Source organism: Penicillium rubens, assembly GCF_028828025.1.
Source record: "Penicillium rubens strain IBT 27055 chromosome Unknown utg000002l_segment0_segment0, whole genome shotgun sequence".
NCBI lineage: Eukaryota > Fungi > Ascomycota > Eurotiomycetes > Eurotiales > Aspergillaceae > Penicillium > Penicillium rubens.
In genome coordinates, this window is record NW_026890600.1 from 2,221,894 (window position 1) to 2,239,354 (window position 17,461).

The window sequence follows — 17,461 nt, forward strand, 5'->3', positions numbered from 1 at the left end:
CTTTACTTTTTTTCATGTCCTATCATTTACTACCCTTCTATACATACTAATAGTCAATCTCTGTCATTCTTTACTTTCTGATTGTTCTATATTACCCATGCACCCCACTTTTGTGATGTTGTTAGATGTAGCTTGTTGATACACGCGCTTCCCCGTTGCGTTTCTAGCTTATTACTGTTCAAGTGTTTACAATTTCCAAATAAATTCAGAATTCTTGCTACGTTAATGTCACAAAGAGTGTTCTCATTGGGGTATCAACCTCCTTTGTTCTTGTATATACATTGAAGGCTTGACTATTTGTAGCTGATACATAGTGAAAGGATATATATGTTGCGGTATAGCTCGCCAGATTTTACATGGTCATTTGAATAAATGCAAATCCCATGAGAGACTTCAAGATCTGATGAGCACAACAATAGATAGACCAGGAAGACCCAATTATCCTTATTACCTTAGTACAATCTCGGTCTACCCAACTGTATACACCAAGCCAAGACCGAATCTCAAGGCGGAGCGGTGTTTACTGGAAGTGGTCCGAGCGCCGCCAATTGACACCTTGCGCGTTGACAACCAACGAACATCACCACCACTCACTCGTCAATTCTTCAGACTCGTCGCAGTCAGCCAAGTATTCCACCATGCGATTCTCAACAAGCACCATCCTGGTAACCGCGCTGGGGTGGATCACCGCTGCGACCGCACACACCATTCAGCTCAAGGCTCACTCACGAGAATGCTTCCACGAGGCACTGCACCGCGACGACGTCATGACTGTCACTTTCCAGGTTGGAGATCGCGAGTTTGGAGGAAGTGGAAACCTTGAGGTTGATTTCTGGGTATGAACTATCCTGGTCCCGGCCCCGGTCTTGGTGTTGGGTGTTTTGGATACTCGGGAGTCCCCTTCTGCTCCGATGGTGGCATTGCCATATATCGGAGCCAGAAACAGAGTGCTTTACGCCTTGGACTAGCCCGGTTGCTACAGGGGGAATTGAGGAGCTATTCAACGTGAGAACACAAACGCTAACGCTCGGTCGCGGCAGGTCGAGGATCCCCTGAGAAACCGCCAATACTTCAAGCAAGCCGTTGCTTCCGACGACTACTCCTTCACCGCACAGGCGGACGGCAAATACAACTACTGCTTCAGCAACGAGGGCTGGACCTCGAACTCCAAGGAGGTCTCCTTCAATGTCCACGGAATTGTCTACGTGCCTGAACACGAGATGGCGCAGGATCCTCTCGAGGTCGAAGGTAAGCGCGGGGATGAACGGCTGACTGGAGAGAAATACTATAGGAATATCGTGACTGATCATCTGGTACTATTTAGTTCGAAGACTTAGCGAGGCTTTGACGCAGGTGAAGGATGAGCAGTCGTACATTGTCGTGCGTGAGCGAGTACACCGTAATACCGCAGAGAGCACCAACGGCCGGGTGAAATGGTGGAGTATGTTCCAGCTTATGGTGGTTATTGGCGAGGGTGTGTTCCAGGTGTGGTGGCTCAAGAGATTCTTCGAGGTACGTGGGCTTCTTTGGTGAGATACCGGAAGATGAGACACTAATGTTCGATATACAGGTCAAGCGTGTGGTCTGAACCAGATTTACCGTCTTTCCTTGATCAAAAACATATCCTTTTCCCTTTTATGCATATGTCGACGAGCGGTGGATTTTGGTATTTCCGAGCCAAGTTCGGTTTCAGCGCGATTTACCAGGATAAATTTATCACGTTTTCACGCCACGGTGTCATGCGATCATCCTATATAATATATCAATCTGTACTACCACAGTGACCCAGATGATCTCTATGTGGGACTTGTATACTCCCGAAGTTGTGTTGTAGATGTCCCGAGGGCAGTCACTGGCTGGCAAAAAGTACCGCAGCCCAAAAATGTAGACTGCGGGAATTTCGATCCAAATGTCTCATGTTTGGGCTACAAATAAAGGTACAAAGTAAAAGGGATTTCGACTTCTCGCAATCCTTCTATTTCACCTATAGATTGAACCCGCAACTTAGCAGAGGCAAAGTACGACCGTTCTCTCTGCAAGGGAGGAGATCTGACGTATTGGGGATACGAACAAGGAATATCACGAGCACCTTACAGGGGGTTCTACCTAAACAGTGATGGACAAGGGAAACTTCAGCTCCCTAAATGACCCCAGCGATCCGCTCTTCCATGTCTGCTGGGGTCGACAGTCGTGTTCAAGCTGCCTGACTGGTGATGTTGCCTGCAGCTGGTGTGCTATAGTATGTCAAATCCTCTTATGACCAGCTCCTTCCTATAACTTTGATTCCCGCCTCTCCCTTTCCGATCAACCCTCTCCACCAAATGTGTTTTACATACTGCTCCCTTGCATCGCCGACCAGAATGGGAGAGGGGTTTCAAGGCCACACATACCACAGGCCCCCATTATTGCTTTTGCTTTGACTTGATCAGCACCATCAGACCTATGATCTTCCGCTCCGTGCTGGAGGAAGCTGACTATTGATTGTTATGTTATAGTCCTCAACGTGTGTTCCTAACCCATCCCGGGTTCCAATATTTGCGCCTTTCGGCTCAGAGAACATCTGCCCCCTTGGTGCCAAAGAGAAATGGGAGCTAAGAGCTCTGCCATTTGGGTGCCATGCTAGCACCTTGACTGTCGTATCAGTAATGGGTGCTGTGCTTGCGATACTGGCGTTGGGCGTGGTAGGGGTTGGATTGGTGTGGCTTGTGCGCCGGACCCGGTGGCGTTGGAGGGAGACGGAGTATGAGCGGGCTGACGAGGAAGAGCAGGGGTCATCAAGGTGGCGAGGTTGGATTTTGGGGGTTGGGTCTTTTGTTGGTCTCGTTTCTCAATCGAGTCGATCAGAGGGTCAGACTGAAGTGGAGGAAGAAGCGGAGTCAAGGCCGCTGTTGGAGTAGACTAAAAAGCGATAGGGTGATCTCTATATTTATTTCTATTTATGAACTGAACATGAAATGCACGTGTTATAGAAATACAGTGTAAATCCCAACGGGGTTGTTTCTGGTGTATTGCTAGATAGATCCAAATGTTATACAAATCAAGCCACAGAGTTGATCATCTCGCGCACGACTACAGCAATCTCGTCGGCAGTCTGCTTTTTTCTTGGAATTAAATGCCCCGCTCCATGATCAAACAGATCGGCGGTATCTGGATCGCACATATTGTACAGTGCCATTGACCCGTCAAGGAACGGATCCGACGCACCGACAACATGACAGGTGGGAATAGTGATCGGTACTTCATAATAGTCGTCCGCCGTAACAACCTTGCCAGTCACCGGGTGCACCGGTGGCCATCCACCGAACATAATCGCGCATTTAAGTCGAGGGATCCGACCAAGTTCACTCTCCCTTCTTCGCTCTTCAAGAATAAGTGATGCGGCAGTCTGGGCACCCTCAGAGAAGCCAATCACACCACCAATGTCGTCGTTACTGTCGAGAATGCCAACCAGACGGTCCATGACCTCAGTGACACACGAGAATGAGGGATCACCAGCCGCCTGCACAGCGGCTTTGATTGCCTCTTCTGGGGTGTCGCGTCTCGGGAAGTCGCGCATGTTCGCCTGGATCACAGGCCCATTGACCTCCATGAAGGTATAGTTCGGCGGCGGACCGAAAAACCCGGCAAATTCTGGGGGGACATGCACCTCAGTGGTTCCCTGAGTGTAATGGAAGCTGGCGTTTCCATTGGACGCGAGGGCATCGCAGAATGGGCCTGGGATCTACCATTAGTTCTCGTCCAAAATCTATCGCATCAATCACAGCTTACCTAGCTGTGTTTTGAGAGCCTGTTGTAATAGTCAGCTTCACCTGAATGGTCTCATTCCACGTGACAAAAGGCTTGACATACCTTGGCGCTGCAGTAGCCTCCTGGGAGACAGAGAAACTTCATTGTGATAATCAGCTGGGGAATATTTCGGAGAAAAACGCGAGATAGAATGTCTCTCGGAGGGTGCTATAAAGATACTTGCTACGCGAGGAGGCATCAATGGTGAATTATGCCGTCAGGAATCTGCCAGGGTCCCTGGGGTTTGCCCCTGTGTTTGGAATGTACGAAAGTACGCACCCTCGCCTTAGCAAGGGCATCGAAAAAAAAAACACTATCGATTATCGCAAAGATATGGCAAGACAACATCAGATCTATTGATCCTGATCTACAGCCCTGGAAACAACTAATGGAAAAACGAGTGGAGGGGATGCTTTGATGCATGGAGGACCCCATTGATATGCCTGCGCAGGTGCGATTTGCTGGATTCGTCATCAAGGAAAACAAGCACACACCTTCTCTCGACCCAGCATTGCCCGATTCAAGGTTAAATCCCCTGTTTCAATCGGGAAACCGCTGGACAGAGATCGGCACGCGTGTGCTTGGATGGTAATGCAAGGGTGGTTGGTACTCTAACCATCTTAACGCCCTTGTTGTTGTTGTTTTTTTCGCCATCCAGGAAGTACTTGGATGAACCGATTGCCCGTTTCGAACACTGCGTGATTGTACTATTCTATACATTCTTTTCTTGCAAATCGATATTTCTTTGGACACTTGCTGGACATTGGCGGTGATCACTGCCAGGTACATACTTCGACATCTTCAAACCAGACACTGAACCTATTTCAAAGATGCGCCTTCAACAGCCCTCTGGGACTGGAACGCCAGTTATTGAGAGTGCAAATGGATCTTTGCAGACGCCTAGTGATATCCCCGATAATGCCACCGGCGATGTGCCCAAGCGAACAGCGATCATCGGCATGTCTTGCCGCCTCCCCGGAGACGTTTCGACGGCCGACGAATTCTGGGATCTCTGCTCTCGAGGCCGAAGTGCCTGGTCACCAATCCCAAAGACCCGATTCAACGCTGATTCGTTCTATCACCCTGATCCGGATCGACCAGGCTCCTTCAACCCAGTAGGCGCCCACTTCCTGACAGAAGACATTGGCCTATTCGATGCGCCCTTCTTCAACATTACACTCCAAGAGGCACGATCAATGGATCCGCAGCAACGAATTTTTCTCGAATGTGTGTATGAAGCGCTCGAGAACGCTGGAATCACAAGCCATGAGATCACCGGCCAAAAGGTGGGTGTCTTCGCCGGTGGATCATACCCCGACTACGAAATCAACAACACGAGAGATGCGACCGCTATCCCCATGTATGCTTCCACCGGAACCGCCATGTCGTTGCAGGCGAACCGGGTTTCGTATTATTTTGATTTGAATGGGCCTAGTGTTACAGTGGACACAGCTTGCTCTTCCAGCTTGTCTGCTCTGCATCTGGCCTGTCAGAGTATCCGGAATGGTGAATGTTCAATGGCCATTGTGGGAGGATGCCACCTGAATATAACCCCCGAGGCTTTCATCGCCATGACACGTTCCAGGTAAGTGAAACTGGCAGTCCCGTAACATATCGAAGCTGACTGGTCATTCCTCAAAGACTACTTTCTGACACTGGTCGTTCATATGCATTTGATCATCGCGGTACTGGCTTTGGCCGAGGTGAAGGTGCTGGATGTATTATATTGAAATCTTTGGAGGATGCAGAAGCTGCTGGAGATGTCATCCGATCTGTAATTATTAACAGTGGTCTCAACCAGGATGGACGGACCAGAGGTATTGCAATGCCGAATGGCGAGGCACAGGAAGCATTGATTCGTCAAGTCTACGAAGAGGCACGGATCGACCCGTCCTTGACAGCATTTGTCGAGGCTCACGGCACAGGAACCAAAGTTGGTGATCCCCTCGAAGCTACTGCATTGAATGCCGTCTTTGGAAAAGGACGCACCCCGCGTCAACCGTTGCTGGTTGGGTCTGTGAAATCGAACATTGGTCATCTTGAAGGAACAAGCGGTGTTGTTTCTGTGATCAAAACGGCCCTGGCACTTGAGCGAGGCTTTGTACCCCCAAATTGCAATTTCGAGAAGGCGAACGATGAGATACCCATGGAGAAGTGGAATATGAAGGTGAGATCGAAAGCCGTCTTGGAGTATCAGCGAGACCTAGCTAAACACGCAACTAGGTTCCCAAGAAGCTGATGCCGTGGCCCCGTGGCAAACCCTACGCGAGTGTGAACAACTTCGGCTTCGGCGGGACCAACGCCCATGTTATTCTACAGCGTGGTCCCCGACACCAAGGCGACCTTGCCCAAAACGACGATCCTCTGAAGCGCAAGTTGTACGTTGTGTCTGCCTACGATAAACAGGCTGCTCTTCACCTTGGAAAATCAGTTGCAACGTACCTCGATCTTTTCCCAGTTGTTTTCGACGACAGCGCTATGGGTAACTTGGCCTATACGCTGGGACAGCGACGGACATTCTTGCCTTGGAGATTGGCGTCCTCTGCAGTCCTCAGTCAGGAGCTGACAGCATCGCTGGATAACAACGCAGTGCCTGTTCGTTCTTCCAAAGAGCCTACTGTCGGCTTTGTGTTTACTGGACAAGGTGCACAATGGCACGGCATGGGCAAAGAACTTCTGAGCACTTACCCGGTGTTCAAGCAGACTATGCGGGACGTGGACACTTGCTTGAAATCGCTCGGTGCTACGTTCTCGATTATAGGTATGGCTCAATTCAACCCCGACACTGTCGACAACGATATTTTCAGACACTAACGTCCCATATAAAGATGAATTGCTTTTGACTGACCCTAGCGCGAGCTCTATCTCTGCTGCATACATGAGCCAGCCCGCTTGCACTGCTGTACAGCTAGCGTTAGTTGATTTGCTCTCATCCTGGGGCATTCACCCGAAGGCAGTAGTCGGCCATTCTAGTGGAGAGATTGCAGCAGCTTACGCGGCGGGCATTCTGAATCTCGAAGAATGTGTTCGCGTGGCGTACTCTCGTGGCGTCGCAGCCAATCTGGTTGCAAACGACAAGTCTATCAAGGGAGGTATGTTGGCGGTTGGAGCCAGCGCTTCAGACATTCAGCAAATCTTGGATGCCATGCGAGGGAATCGGGCGGTTATTGCTTGTGTGAACAGCGACTCGAGCGTAACTCTCTCTGGTGATGCAGATGTCATCACCGATCTCCAGGCTGCCTTGGACAAAGAAGGGATCTTCACCAGGAGACTGCAGGTCGATGTTGCTTACCACTCCCACCATATGAAGATCGTGTCGCAGGAGTATCGATGTCTGATCGGCAAGATTGCGCCTCGCGACTCCGAGGTTCCATTCCATTCGACCGTTTATGGAAAATTGGTCCCGGGAAGGACTTTGAATGCCTCCTACTGGGTCGATAATCTGGTCTCTCGAGTGGAGTTTGTGGAGAGTCTGAAGAGCCTTGTCACTGATGAGCAGGCAAATACACCAATCACCACATTGGTCGAAATCGGCCCTCACCCTGCCCTGAAAACACCTGTTCAAGACATTGCGCAGACATACGCCCCAAACTCTAATGTGCAGTACCTGCACACTCTGAAACGCAAGGTAGATGACATCGAGGCTGTCCAAAACCTCGCTGGCTCGCTCTTCACACAAGGCATGAACCTCAACTTCCAGGCTATCAACTTCCCCAACGTGAAAACAACGACAAGGAAGCCAGCCGTCTTGACCAATCTTCCTAGATATCCATGGAACCACTCGGAAAGATACTGGTCTAGCTCCCGGGTAGCTGATAACCATTTCCGTGGTCAGTTCGCTCGGAGCGATATCCTTGGCTCATTGTGCATGGAGAATGTCGACTTTGAGCCTCGATGGAGGAACATCATTCGTGCAGAAGACCACCCTTGGATTCGCGAACACAGAGTATATGGTACAACTGTGTATCCAATGACCGGATTCTTGGCCATGGCCATGGAGGCTATATCACAACACGCACAGCTGCACCATGTTACGCCCGGAAAGATCGATATCCGCGATATCTTCATTAACCGTGTCCTCACTATTCCGGACAATTCATCCGTGGAGACAATGCTGAGTTTGAAACCATCCAGATCGGAAGCCCCTAGCAAATCCGTCCTCGGCTGGCACGAGTTCAAGGTTTTCTCATGGGCTGAGGGCCGTGGATGGGACCAACACTGCAATGGTTTCATTATGGTGCAAGAAGCCAAGGACGTCAATCCTGTCGATGGCTCTCGACAGCAGCTGGAGAAGACTGCACGGTTTACTCAACAAGCATTGAATATGCGAAATTCATGCAAATTGCCCGTGGACAGCACTTTCCTCTATGAGAACATCGCTAAAGGTGGTGTCCATTACGGTCCTCTTTTCCGAGGACTCACCGATATCTCCGTGAGCAGGGATCATCTAGCAATCGCTACCTTGCGTATCCCCGACACGAAGGCAGCGATGCCTCACGGACATGAGACCCCCTGCATTGTGCACCCCGTTACACTCGACCTATGTAGTCAAGTTACGTGGGTCCTTCATGGATATGGCGAGCCTGGGCCGCAAATCACCCATGTGCCGTCACATGTTAAGCAGATCTCCATTTCCTTGTGCCAAGAAATAAGTGCTGGTGCTGTACTGCAGCTCTATGGCAGCATGTCAGGAAATGAATCTGCAAGTAATCCTGACACCAACCGCATATTCGCTACTGCTTCCAACAACCCAGCGAATCCGTTGATTGACATCAATGGTATCACTTTGGTGCCGGTATCGAACGATATCAAAGGCTCAAAGGACACTTCGCCTGATCAGATTTGCTACAAGATGCAATATGAGCCCTGCTTCGATTTCCTCTCCGCCGAAGATTATCGGCAGCTCCCTCGCCCCGAGACTGATACGGCTCAAGGAATGAAGCGCATGCAGCGACTCGAAGCTGTGGCAGAGCACTACCTCACACAGATGGTCAACTCAGTGACCGAAGATGAAATATCGACATTCGAGCCACATCATCAGAAGTTCTATCGTTGGGCTCAGAACACTTGCCAAAAGGCGGGCTTCAAAGATCCCTTGCCCCTTGATGTTCTCGAACAGAATAGAACTGTCAATGGAGCAGGTGAGTTGGCATTCAGAGTGGGAGAGTTACTTCCTCAAATCCTCAGGGGTAAGGTAGACGCCTTGACTGTGCTTCTGGAGGATGACGGAATCGGAAGATACTACAGTGACCTTGACTCTCTCCGTGAGGCTTACGCCAATGTCTCTGTCTGCGTTGACAAGATGGCACATCAAAACCCTACACTCAACATTATTGAGATCGGTGCTGGAACAGGTGGTGCCACCTTGCCTATTTTGCAGAGGTTGGGCGGAGGCGAAGGAGGATCTACGCCTCGGTTCGGCCACTACATCTACACCGACATCTCTCCCGCCTTCTTTGAAAAGGCAAAGACAAAGTTCGAGAGCTGGGGAAATCTCATGACGTACCAGGCACTAGATGTGTCGGATGACCCCACTGCCCAAGGCTTCAGTAATGGCACATACGACGTTGTGGTTGCTTGCAACGTGCTGCATGCTACTCCCGACATCAGCCAGACAATGTCAAACATCCGAGGCCTTTTGAAGCCTGGTGGGAAGATCATACTCATTGAAGAAACCGTGCCAAAGGCGATTCACTTCCCATTCGCACTCCTCCCGGGGTGGTGGCTGGCCAATGACAAATTCCGCAAGGACGGACCCCTCCTCACCGTCGAAGGATGGAGCAACGTGATGAAGGAGAATGACTTCTCTGGGGTCGATCTGTGTATCGAGGATTTCCCTGGAGCATCGTTCCAATCTGGTTGTCTCATGACATCCACCGCTAATACCCCAATAACGGGTCCCGCAAACGCCGGTGATGTTGTGGTTCTCGGAAGTGACTCAATCGGCAGTGTATCATCCCTTAGCCTTGAATCTGGCCTCAGGAAGATCACCGGTGTTGAGCCCATTACTGCTGCGGACTCTGATGAGGTTGATGTCACCGGGAAATGGTGTATTTTCCTTGGGGGAATGGATCGCTCGATCCTGTCACACCTGACTCACGAAAAATTCCAGACACTACAACGTCTTCTGAGCCGGGCTCGAGGTCTACTGTGGGTTGTCCGTCACAGTAAAACTGACCTGGAATCCCTTGGCGCGAACATGGCCATCGGACTGGCTCGCACTGTGAGATCAGAGACTGGTCTGCAATTCGCAACACTTGATCTAGGAGAACGGGAGAACATGCCCGACGCTGAGGCCGTGAACCACATACTTAAGGTATTCAACGGAGTCTTCTGTCAGAAATCACAGCTGGACCAGAACGACTGGGAGTTTGTTGTCCGAAATGGCAACGTTTGTGTGCCCCGCTTGATTGATAACAACGCATTGAACCTCAGTGTCCAGCAAGAGACGCCAGATGCGCCTCCCCAGATGCAGCCCTTCAAACAAGATCGGGCTTTACGACTCGCTGCTGGAGTTGGGAGGGGTCTCGATGAGCTTTACTTCACAGATGATGTTTCCCGCAATGGAGCCCTGCCGGAAGACCACATTGAGATCCAGGTCCACAGCACCGGTCTCAACTTCCGAGATGTCTTGATGGCCATGGGCCAACTTCAAGGCGATAGACTCGGACAGGAGTGTAGCGGAGTCGTGACTCAAGTGGGAGCTGCGGTGTCTGACTTCAAAGTTGGAGATCGTGTATGTGCGATGTCACCAGGCTCACTGTCTACTTTCACTCGCTGCCCAGCCTCTGGATCTTGGGTCATTCCCGACGATATGCCATTCGAGATCGCAGCTTCCATCCCAGCTGTGTTCTGTACTGCCTACTACTCACTTATTGACCTGGGTCGACTGACTAAAGATGAGAGTGTCCTGATTCACGCCGCTGCAGGAGGAGTTGGCCAAGCTGCAATTATCATTGCTCAGAGTGTTGGAGCTAATATTTTCGCAACCGTCGGCAGCCCCGAGAAGAAAAACTTCCTCATGGAAACCTACCAGCTCAAGGAAGACAATATCTTCTTCAGCCGTGACATGTCATTCGCTGAAGGTATTCAACACGCCACTGGTGGTGAGGGTGTGGATGTTGCTCTTAACTCGCTCAGTGGCGATGCTTTGCAAGCAACATTCGAGTGTGTTGCGCCGTTTGGTCGCTTCATTGAACTGGGCAAGCGAGATATTACGACCAACTCTCGATTAGAGATGGCTCACTTCAACAAGAATATCTCTTTCGCATCTGTTGACTTGGGGATAGTCAGAGAGAAGCGCCCGCAATTGACGAAACGGCTTCTGCGTGATGCGTTCAAGCTGTTCGTCGACACCAACGCCCAGTCAAGGTGGTCTGTCACCACTCTTCCCATCTCAGATGTTGAGATTGGATTCCGGGCGTTGCAGGGTGGCCAAGTAATCGGCAAAATGGTCGTCCAGGTCACGGATGACTCCATGGTTAAGGTATGTTTGCTCAAATCTATGACGCTCGTGTTTAGACCGAATGAATTTTTACGCTAACTCACCACACAGGTCCACCCCGCTAGAAGAGATGAAAATCTTCTTCGCGCAGATGCTTCATATATCATCGTCGGTGGGACCGGCGGCATTGGTCTCGACATTGCCAGTTGGTTGCCAGAGAAGGGAGCCAAGAACCTTATCCTGGTCTCTCGCAGTGGTGTTAAGACTGAAACGGCTGGGCAGACTATTCAAGATCTTACTCGACAGGGTGTCAATGTGGAGGTCTGTTGCTGCGATGTGGCGGATCAGCAGAGCGTGGAGCAAAATCTTGTTCCGCTCCTCGCTCGCATGCCTCCCGCTCGTGGCGTTGTATTTGGCGCTATGGTTCTCCGGGTAAGTCTCTTCACACCAAGTTACAAAGGTCATCTCCACTAACTCCTTTCTTAGGATACGCTCTTTGAAAAGCTTAGTTTTGCGGACTACCAGACCGTGATGATGCCCAGAGTCCACGGAATCTGGAACGTTCAACGGGCATTGACAACAACTAAGGGCAGCGTGGATTTCTTCGTCAACCTCTCATCCGCCGCTAGTTTCGTTGGTAATATGGGCCAATCCCCCTACGCAGCCAGTGGAACCTTCATGGCAGCGCTCGCGCAGTACCCCGAGACAGCCAAGATGCGCTGTTCGACAATCGATCTCCCCATTGTGCGTGGAGTCGGATACCTCTCCGACGACCAGAAGCGCGAGGCAATTTCCAAACAACTCGGGACGGCCTCCGTCGACGCAACAGATATCCGTGGTCTTGTTACCGCAGCTATCCGCGACGAGTTCGACCTTTCATGCGAGGGTCATTGTGTGGCTGGGTTTGGAGCTGTCAAATCCACACCGGCCAGTGAACAGCCCTTCTGGGTAAACGATACCAAACTGTCGCACCTGTTGCGCCTCTCCACCCTCGCTGGCGCGGGTGAATTGGCCGAGTCTGCGCACAACGGTACCGAGATTTCGCCGGGACTTGCTATCCGGCAATCGAAGTCCCGCGAAGGGGCCGAGGCCATCGTTGGGGCTGCCGTGCTCAACAAGATCTCTAGTATCCTTATGCGTCCGATGGAAGACCTTGATCCTGCTGCACCTATCACTGTTTATGGGCTGGATTCACTGGTCGCTATTGAGATCAGAAACTGGATCACCCGCGAGTTGGAAGCTAATTTGCAGATCCTGGAGATTTTGACCAGTGAATCTGTCCCGGCTCTTGCTGAGACCATTCTGAAGAAATCGGGTATACTTACTCCAGACCTCAAGACTGAGTGGTGTCTCGATGTGGTTGAAGGCCGAACTGGCCAAGAATGAATGTTTTCCTCATTTACGCTCTTTGACTGAGCACATATCCTGCCATATATTGATTTCTTGCCCTTTTTGGCAATGTACTTTACTCTACAATCTTTTCCTTTTCTGTTTATTTTATTTTGGCATAAAGATTGAATCCCAAACGTTTCCCTTCAAATTCGCTTAATGTCTTATGGATTATCACATGTCCCAGTGAGAAATATTCCCCATCGAGTATGTCGGCGACTATCAGTGGAGAACAAGGGATTGTCAATGCCCTACGGAGTACTCCGTAAGCGATGTCATAATCTCCCGTACTGGGGCCGTCGTCCGTAAGCACTAAGCCATCTCTGTCTTTTAGTTGGACAATCCAGCTTCCTAAAGGAGGCAGAGGCATTGTGGCCCCATCTATCTGTCACGGCTTGAGGCGGCCTAAATTCATTGACTCCACATTCTAAGATATAGTGACAGTTTAAATTCCGGAGACGGTCCGGGTGATGTCTTCTCCCAATTGCTTACGTCGGTCCAAAAGTAGTCATGGCTCACCAGGAAGTCTTTCGAGTACAGCCCTTGGGGTGGGAGAACGATCCAGCGGAAGAACGCTTTAAAGTGTCTACATTGGACTACTTGACAGCCTGTACATACAATAACTACGCTCTATTCTTTCGTCTGGAAGATGCCGACAAAAGTCGAGCCGTTGATGTCCTGAAGGCTGGCCTTGAACGAACTCTAAGCCAAGTACGCCATCTTTGTGGGACAATTGAGAAGGACTCTACCGGTGGACATTCTTTTGTCAAGCAAAAGAACAGTGCCGTCAAATTCTGCGTTCAATGGCTGGACTCTCCGGATATTTGCAAGGACTATCCGTCATTTGATGAGATAGAAGAGGGCAATTTCCGTACCTCCATCCTGGGTGATCTTCAGCGCTGGAGTGTGCCGCCTATGACATACGGAGAGAAGCCAGAGGCACACCCAGATAATAGTCCAGCCGTGGCGTCCTATAAAGCCAACTTCATCCGGGGTGGATTGGTCTTTATTATGCACCATCACCACTACTCCAATGACGTTATGGGATGGACCGGGCTCACTCACCAATTAGCCGAGAACTGTTATGCAATTGTCCATCAGACGGAATTTCCCTTGTGGGACGCTCGATGCCTGGATCTTTCTCGTCTGACCAAGCCTGAAGTACGCGAGGAATTGAAAGTTGATGGCCCGCCACCGCCAGAGATTCACCCGAATCATATCCCAGCCCAGAGCTTGCTCTTTCATTTACCCAAGAACAAAGCAGCAGAGCTGAAGAAGCTCGCTTCCCCGACTGATGGCACATGGATCTCTACCTACGACGCTTTTTCTGCATTTATCTGGCGCACGGTTACGCGACTGCGGGCCCCAATATTCAAGCCAGATCTGTCGGCGCCTCTATTCTGGGCAGAGGCCATTGACATGCGGCGTCGATTCCACAGCCCCAAAGTCCCCCCACGCATCCAGCAAAACGTTATCGCGGTAGCAATGTCGTCCACGACACCGTCCTCTGCCCCGAGCGCAGCAGAAGTCATCTCAGAGTGGCCGCTGCCAAAGTTAGCCTTTTACATCCGCCAGTTGACCGACAGTGCCACGCAGGAGGCTTTGGACTTGGCACTGGAAATGGTGGCCACGGTACGCGATAGAACAGCGCTGAACACTCGAATTGATTCACTGCCACCGATGTCGGTGCTGCAGACGGATCACCGCGATGCCAATGTTTCAAGTGCCGACTTCGGCTTTGGCTCCCCAGTTACATACCGTCATCTGATGGACTGTGTTACCCAGGGTGTTTTTATCATTTACCCACCGCGCGACCTGTCTCCCGAATCGAATGATGGGCCTGAGTTCTCTCTTGCGTATGAGAAGAGCTTGAAGCAGGCACTCATCGAGGACCCGGAGTGGAATCGGTACTTTGAATACAGGGGTGTCGATAGCGTGGATGCTCGCTACGAGGATACCTCTTCCGTGTAAATGCAAGTAACTTTGAGTATGGTGTGTACATATACCTAGGCAAATATGCGTCGATTTTCTGTACAATCGAATGAATGATCTCATTGCCTCTTTGAGAAACCTAGGGTTAACCATGTCCACACTTGATCCTTAACCAAAAGTCTAGGTTCCCACTATCTGAACCTCAAGCAAGCATATGGTATGGCAGATAATTCCACTTTAATCTCCCGTACGATTCAAGATGGTACTGGTCACGTGTATAGATCTGATGCCCTTTCTGAGGCAACGACGCCCTCTGTGCTTTCTTTTCTGCAAATTAACATCGACCTTCGCATTTTGGACTTGCTACCACGACTCCTGCCTCACCATGAAAGCCCTGTCACTATTCAGCGGTTTACCGAGTTGTCTCTAGCAGAGCGACTCCCCGCCTCAATCATCATGGCTCACAACATGGGAAAAGAAGCATTCCCTCTCTTCCAGTATAATGAGTTCGATGTGGGGGCTCTCTGTCACCTCGCAAGCGAGATGCGACGGGGCCTCACGTGCACATGCGATTTGAATCAGCGTCCGAAACGAGGCGGCTACAACTGGGCAGTTTTCGTTTTATTTGAAGATGGCCTTGAATGGGTTCTGCGCTCTCCAGTACAGAATCACCCCAGTGTGTCTGACGAGAGTGTCGTCAAACTTCTTTTAAGCGAAACTGCTACGCTCAAATATCTCAAAACGTACACAGACGTACCTGTTCCTGATGTTTATTCATATTGGTAAGCGAACTGCAAGATAAGTCCCGTATCGTGGAGCTGATGTTCGGAAGTGCCTATCCAAGCAACCCTATCCGGATCCCATACATTTTGATGAGCAAGGCGGAGGGCAAGTCGTTGGAAGCAATGTGGGAGGGGAACGATCTCCATGATCACCTGGACTCACTCGAAGTCAAGAAAGTGATGTCCCAACTTGGCCACATTACTTGGAAACTTGCCCAAGTCCGGTTTGCCCAAATTGGGTCTCTATTTGAAGAAAATGAGTATTTCGTTATTGGAGAATGCCTATCAAAAGGCCACATACGACATCAAAGACAGTCTTTGAAAGGCATTCCTCGTGGACCTTTTATCAGCGAGAGTGAATTCTACCTCAGTCTCATAGCAGCTTTGATCAAGCACGCCGAAACGCTACCATTGGGGCACCATTGCTTCGCTGCACCAGTGCCATCTAGGAATGACTACTCCAGCAGGGATATGTGGCGGGATGCCTGCGATCTTCGGAATGACTTCGTCACTCTTGGGCAAAAAGCCGACAGTGCCGCAAATAGAGTTGACTATGTTATTGCTGCTCAGGCGCTCAATCATTTGATCTCTCAATATTCGGCCAACTGGTCCGGAATCACGTATCCGGTCAATTTTGCACTCTGCCACCCAGACCTCACGATGAGCAACATATTTGTCGACGATCAATATACTATTACGTGCATCATAGATTGGGCATTCACCACTACCGTTCCCCTTCCCTTACTTCTGTCACCTCCCGGGTTTCCTCAATCGCGGCACAGGCTAGATGATAAATTCTACGTCGGTTTCAAAGATGGTTTCAAAGATGCAGCGGGAACTGATCCGCACAGTCCAGCAATGGGCTTGTCTGTCCCCAAAGCCGTTGAGTGCGTTAAAAATAGCCAATTTGCCTGGTGTCTCACAAGGTTCCTAGCATTCGATTCTACTGACGATGTTTCACTTTTCCGTACCATGTGGGAATCAGTCTACCAATCGCATCAGAACCTCGAGACATATTTCTTTTCACAAAGAGCTCTGCCATGTTATCGAACCCTTTACAAAAAGATCGGACAAGACGACTTGTCGGAACCCCCGATCCAATCCTCAGAGATCGACCTTTTCACCAAACCATTGACCTTCGAGCTTTCCTTGGCTCGTCATTTGACAATGGTCTCAGACTGGGGATCCAACTATGACCCGTTCAAATGTGCTGGCCTCCGAGATACAGGGCAGATATTCATAACTGAGCGACGGCTCTGGCGATGGATTCTGGAATACAAAAAGCAGCACCGCAACAGGTTCGGCATCGAGGAGTGCGAGTTTTAAATATCAACAGCTGGAGAGAAATAAGTGCCCGACTTTGGTTTATACAGTTGATATGGAGCGGCCAAGTGTATTATTAGAAACAAAACACTGAAGCAACGAGAGTATAATTACGGACTTAATCCATATCACTCATTCTCCAGTCATTCACAACCCAAGTGACCAAGCAGGTTTCTGGAAAATTAGCTAGTCTACTTTTTCCAACGACTCTACTCGGATATTACTTACCAGGGTATGTCATTCTTGGTGTACTTAAAAGAAGTCCGCCGGATTGGTTCGTCGAGTGCAACCGAAAGGCTCATCAATGAACCAAGTATCATGCTGCTGATCATAGACAATGGGATAGGTAGTATCCGGATCACAAAGCTTGTCGATTTGAGTCTCGTCGACAGCACTGATAGTGAACCAGTAGTTGTTGGTATCCTCGCTAACCTTCTCACATTTGTAGAAGAAACCCGTAACACCAGGACCAAAAACATCGCTGCGGAAATCGACGGCCAACTTCTTGTTGAGGTTGATATTGTCACAGTCTTGCTTCAAGCCCTCCACGGAGGCAGTCTCCGCCGATTCGCTGGTATACCCTTTCGCCGTGTGGGTGCCGCTGGCTGACCATGTCGACGCTGGTAGGGATAGCTGGTGGGCAACCTCGGCTAGTAGCAGGCTGTTCGTGACAGTTGCGGCGGAGCAACCGGTACCGGCGCTCATGAGGCCCAGAGTTGTGAACAGCATTAAGGTCTTGATTTGGACCATGTTGAATTGAGTGGAAGTTGATTGTGAGGCGGTAGTTTGGTTTCTTGCATTTTCT

The 17,461-nt window shown here is 50.2% G+C and overlaps 7 protein-coding genes across 7 annotated transcripts; 5 read left to right on the top strand and 2 right to left on the bottom strand.

The window, feature by feature from the left end:
• Positions 1-638: 638 nt before the first annotated feature.
• On the top strand, positions 639-1,588 carry N7525_003300 (p24 family protein; the record flags this gene model as incomplete). Its single annotated transcript, XM_002559250.1, has 4 exons — positions 639-836; positions 1,041-1,248; positions 1,325-1,512; positions 1,571-1,588. The coding sequence occupies 4 exons, from the start codon at positions 639-641 to the stop codon at positions 1,586-1,588; spliced, it is 612 nt and encodes a 203-aa protein (XP_002559296.1).
• Positions 1,589-2,116: 528 nt separating this feature from the next.
• On the top strand, positions 2,117-2,897 carry N7525_003301 (uncharacterized protein; the record flags this gene model as incomplete). The annotated part of the gene is made up of 2 exons (XM_061212659.1): positions 2,117-2,239; positions 2,496-2,897. The coding sequence occupies 2 exons, from the start codon at positions 2,117-2,119 to the stop codon at positions 2,895-2,897; spliced, it is 525 nt and encodes a 174-aa protein (XP_061069680.1).
• Positions 2,898-3,037: 140 nt separating this feature from the next.
• N7525_003302 (uncharacterized protein) lies at positions 3,038-3,891 on the bottom strand (the record flags this gene model as incomplete). The annotated part of the gene is made up of 3 exons (XM_061212660.1): positions 3,038-3,714; positions 3,769-3,787; positions 3,850-3,891. The coding sequence occupies 3 exons, from the start codon at positions 3,889-3,891 to the stop codon at positions 3,038-3,040; spliced, it is 738 nt and encodes a 245-aa protein (XP_061069681.1).
• Positions 3,892-4,616: 725 nt separating this feature from the next.
• N7525_003303 (type I polyketide synthase) lies at positions 4,617-12,616 on the top strand (the record flags this gene model as incomplete). The annotated part of the gene is made up of 6 exons (XM_061212661.1): positions 4,617-5,371; positions 5,428-5,953; positions 6,010-6,547; positions 6,615-11,272; positions 11,342-11,662; positions 11,717-12,616. The coding sequence occupies 6 exons, from the start codon at positions 4,617-4,619 to the stop codon at positions 12,614-12,616; spliced, it is 7,698 nt and encodes a 2,565-aa protein (XP_061069682.1).
• A 513-nt stretch (positions 12,617-13,129) lies between these two features.
• On the top strand, positions 13,130-14,590 carry N7525_003304 (uncharacterized protein; the record flags this gene model as incomplete). Its single annotated transcript, XM_002559247.1, has 1 exon — positions 13,130-14,590. The coding sequence occupies one exon, from the start codon at positions 13,130-13,132 to the stop codon at positions 14,588-14,590; it is 1,461 nt and encodes a 486-aa protein (XP_002559293.1).
• Positions 14,591-15,372: 782 nt separating this feature from the next.
• Positions 15,373-16,659, top strand: N7525_003305 (uncharacterized protein; the record flags this gene model as incomplete). Its single annotated transcript, XM_061212662.1, has 1 exon — positions 15,373-16,659. One exon carries the CDS (start codon positions 15,373-15,375, stop codon positions 16,657-16,659), a length of 1,287 nt encoding a protein of 428 aa, XP_061069683.1.
• A 249-nt stretch (positions 16,660-16,908) lies between these two features.
• On the bottom strand, positions 16,909-17,406 carry N7525_003306 (uncharacterized protein; the record flags this gene model as incomplete). The annotated part of the gene is made up of 1 exon (XM_002559245.2): positions 16,909-17,406. One exon carries the CDS (start codon positions 17,404-17,406, stop codon positions 16,909-16,911), a length of 498 nt encoding a protein of 165 aa, XP_002559291.2.
• Between the last annotated feature and the right edge of the window lie 55 nt (positions 17,407-17,461).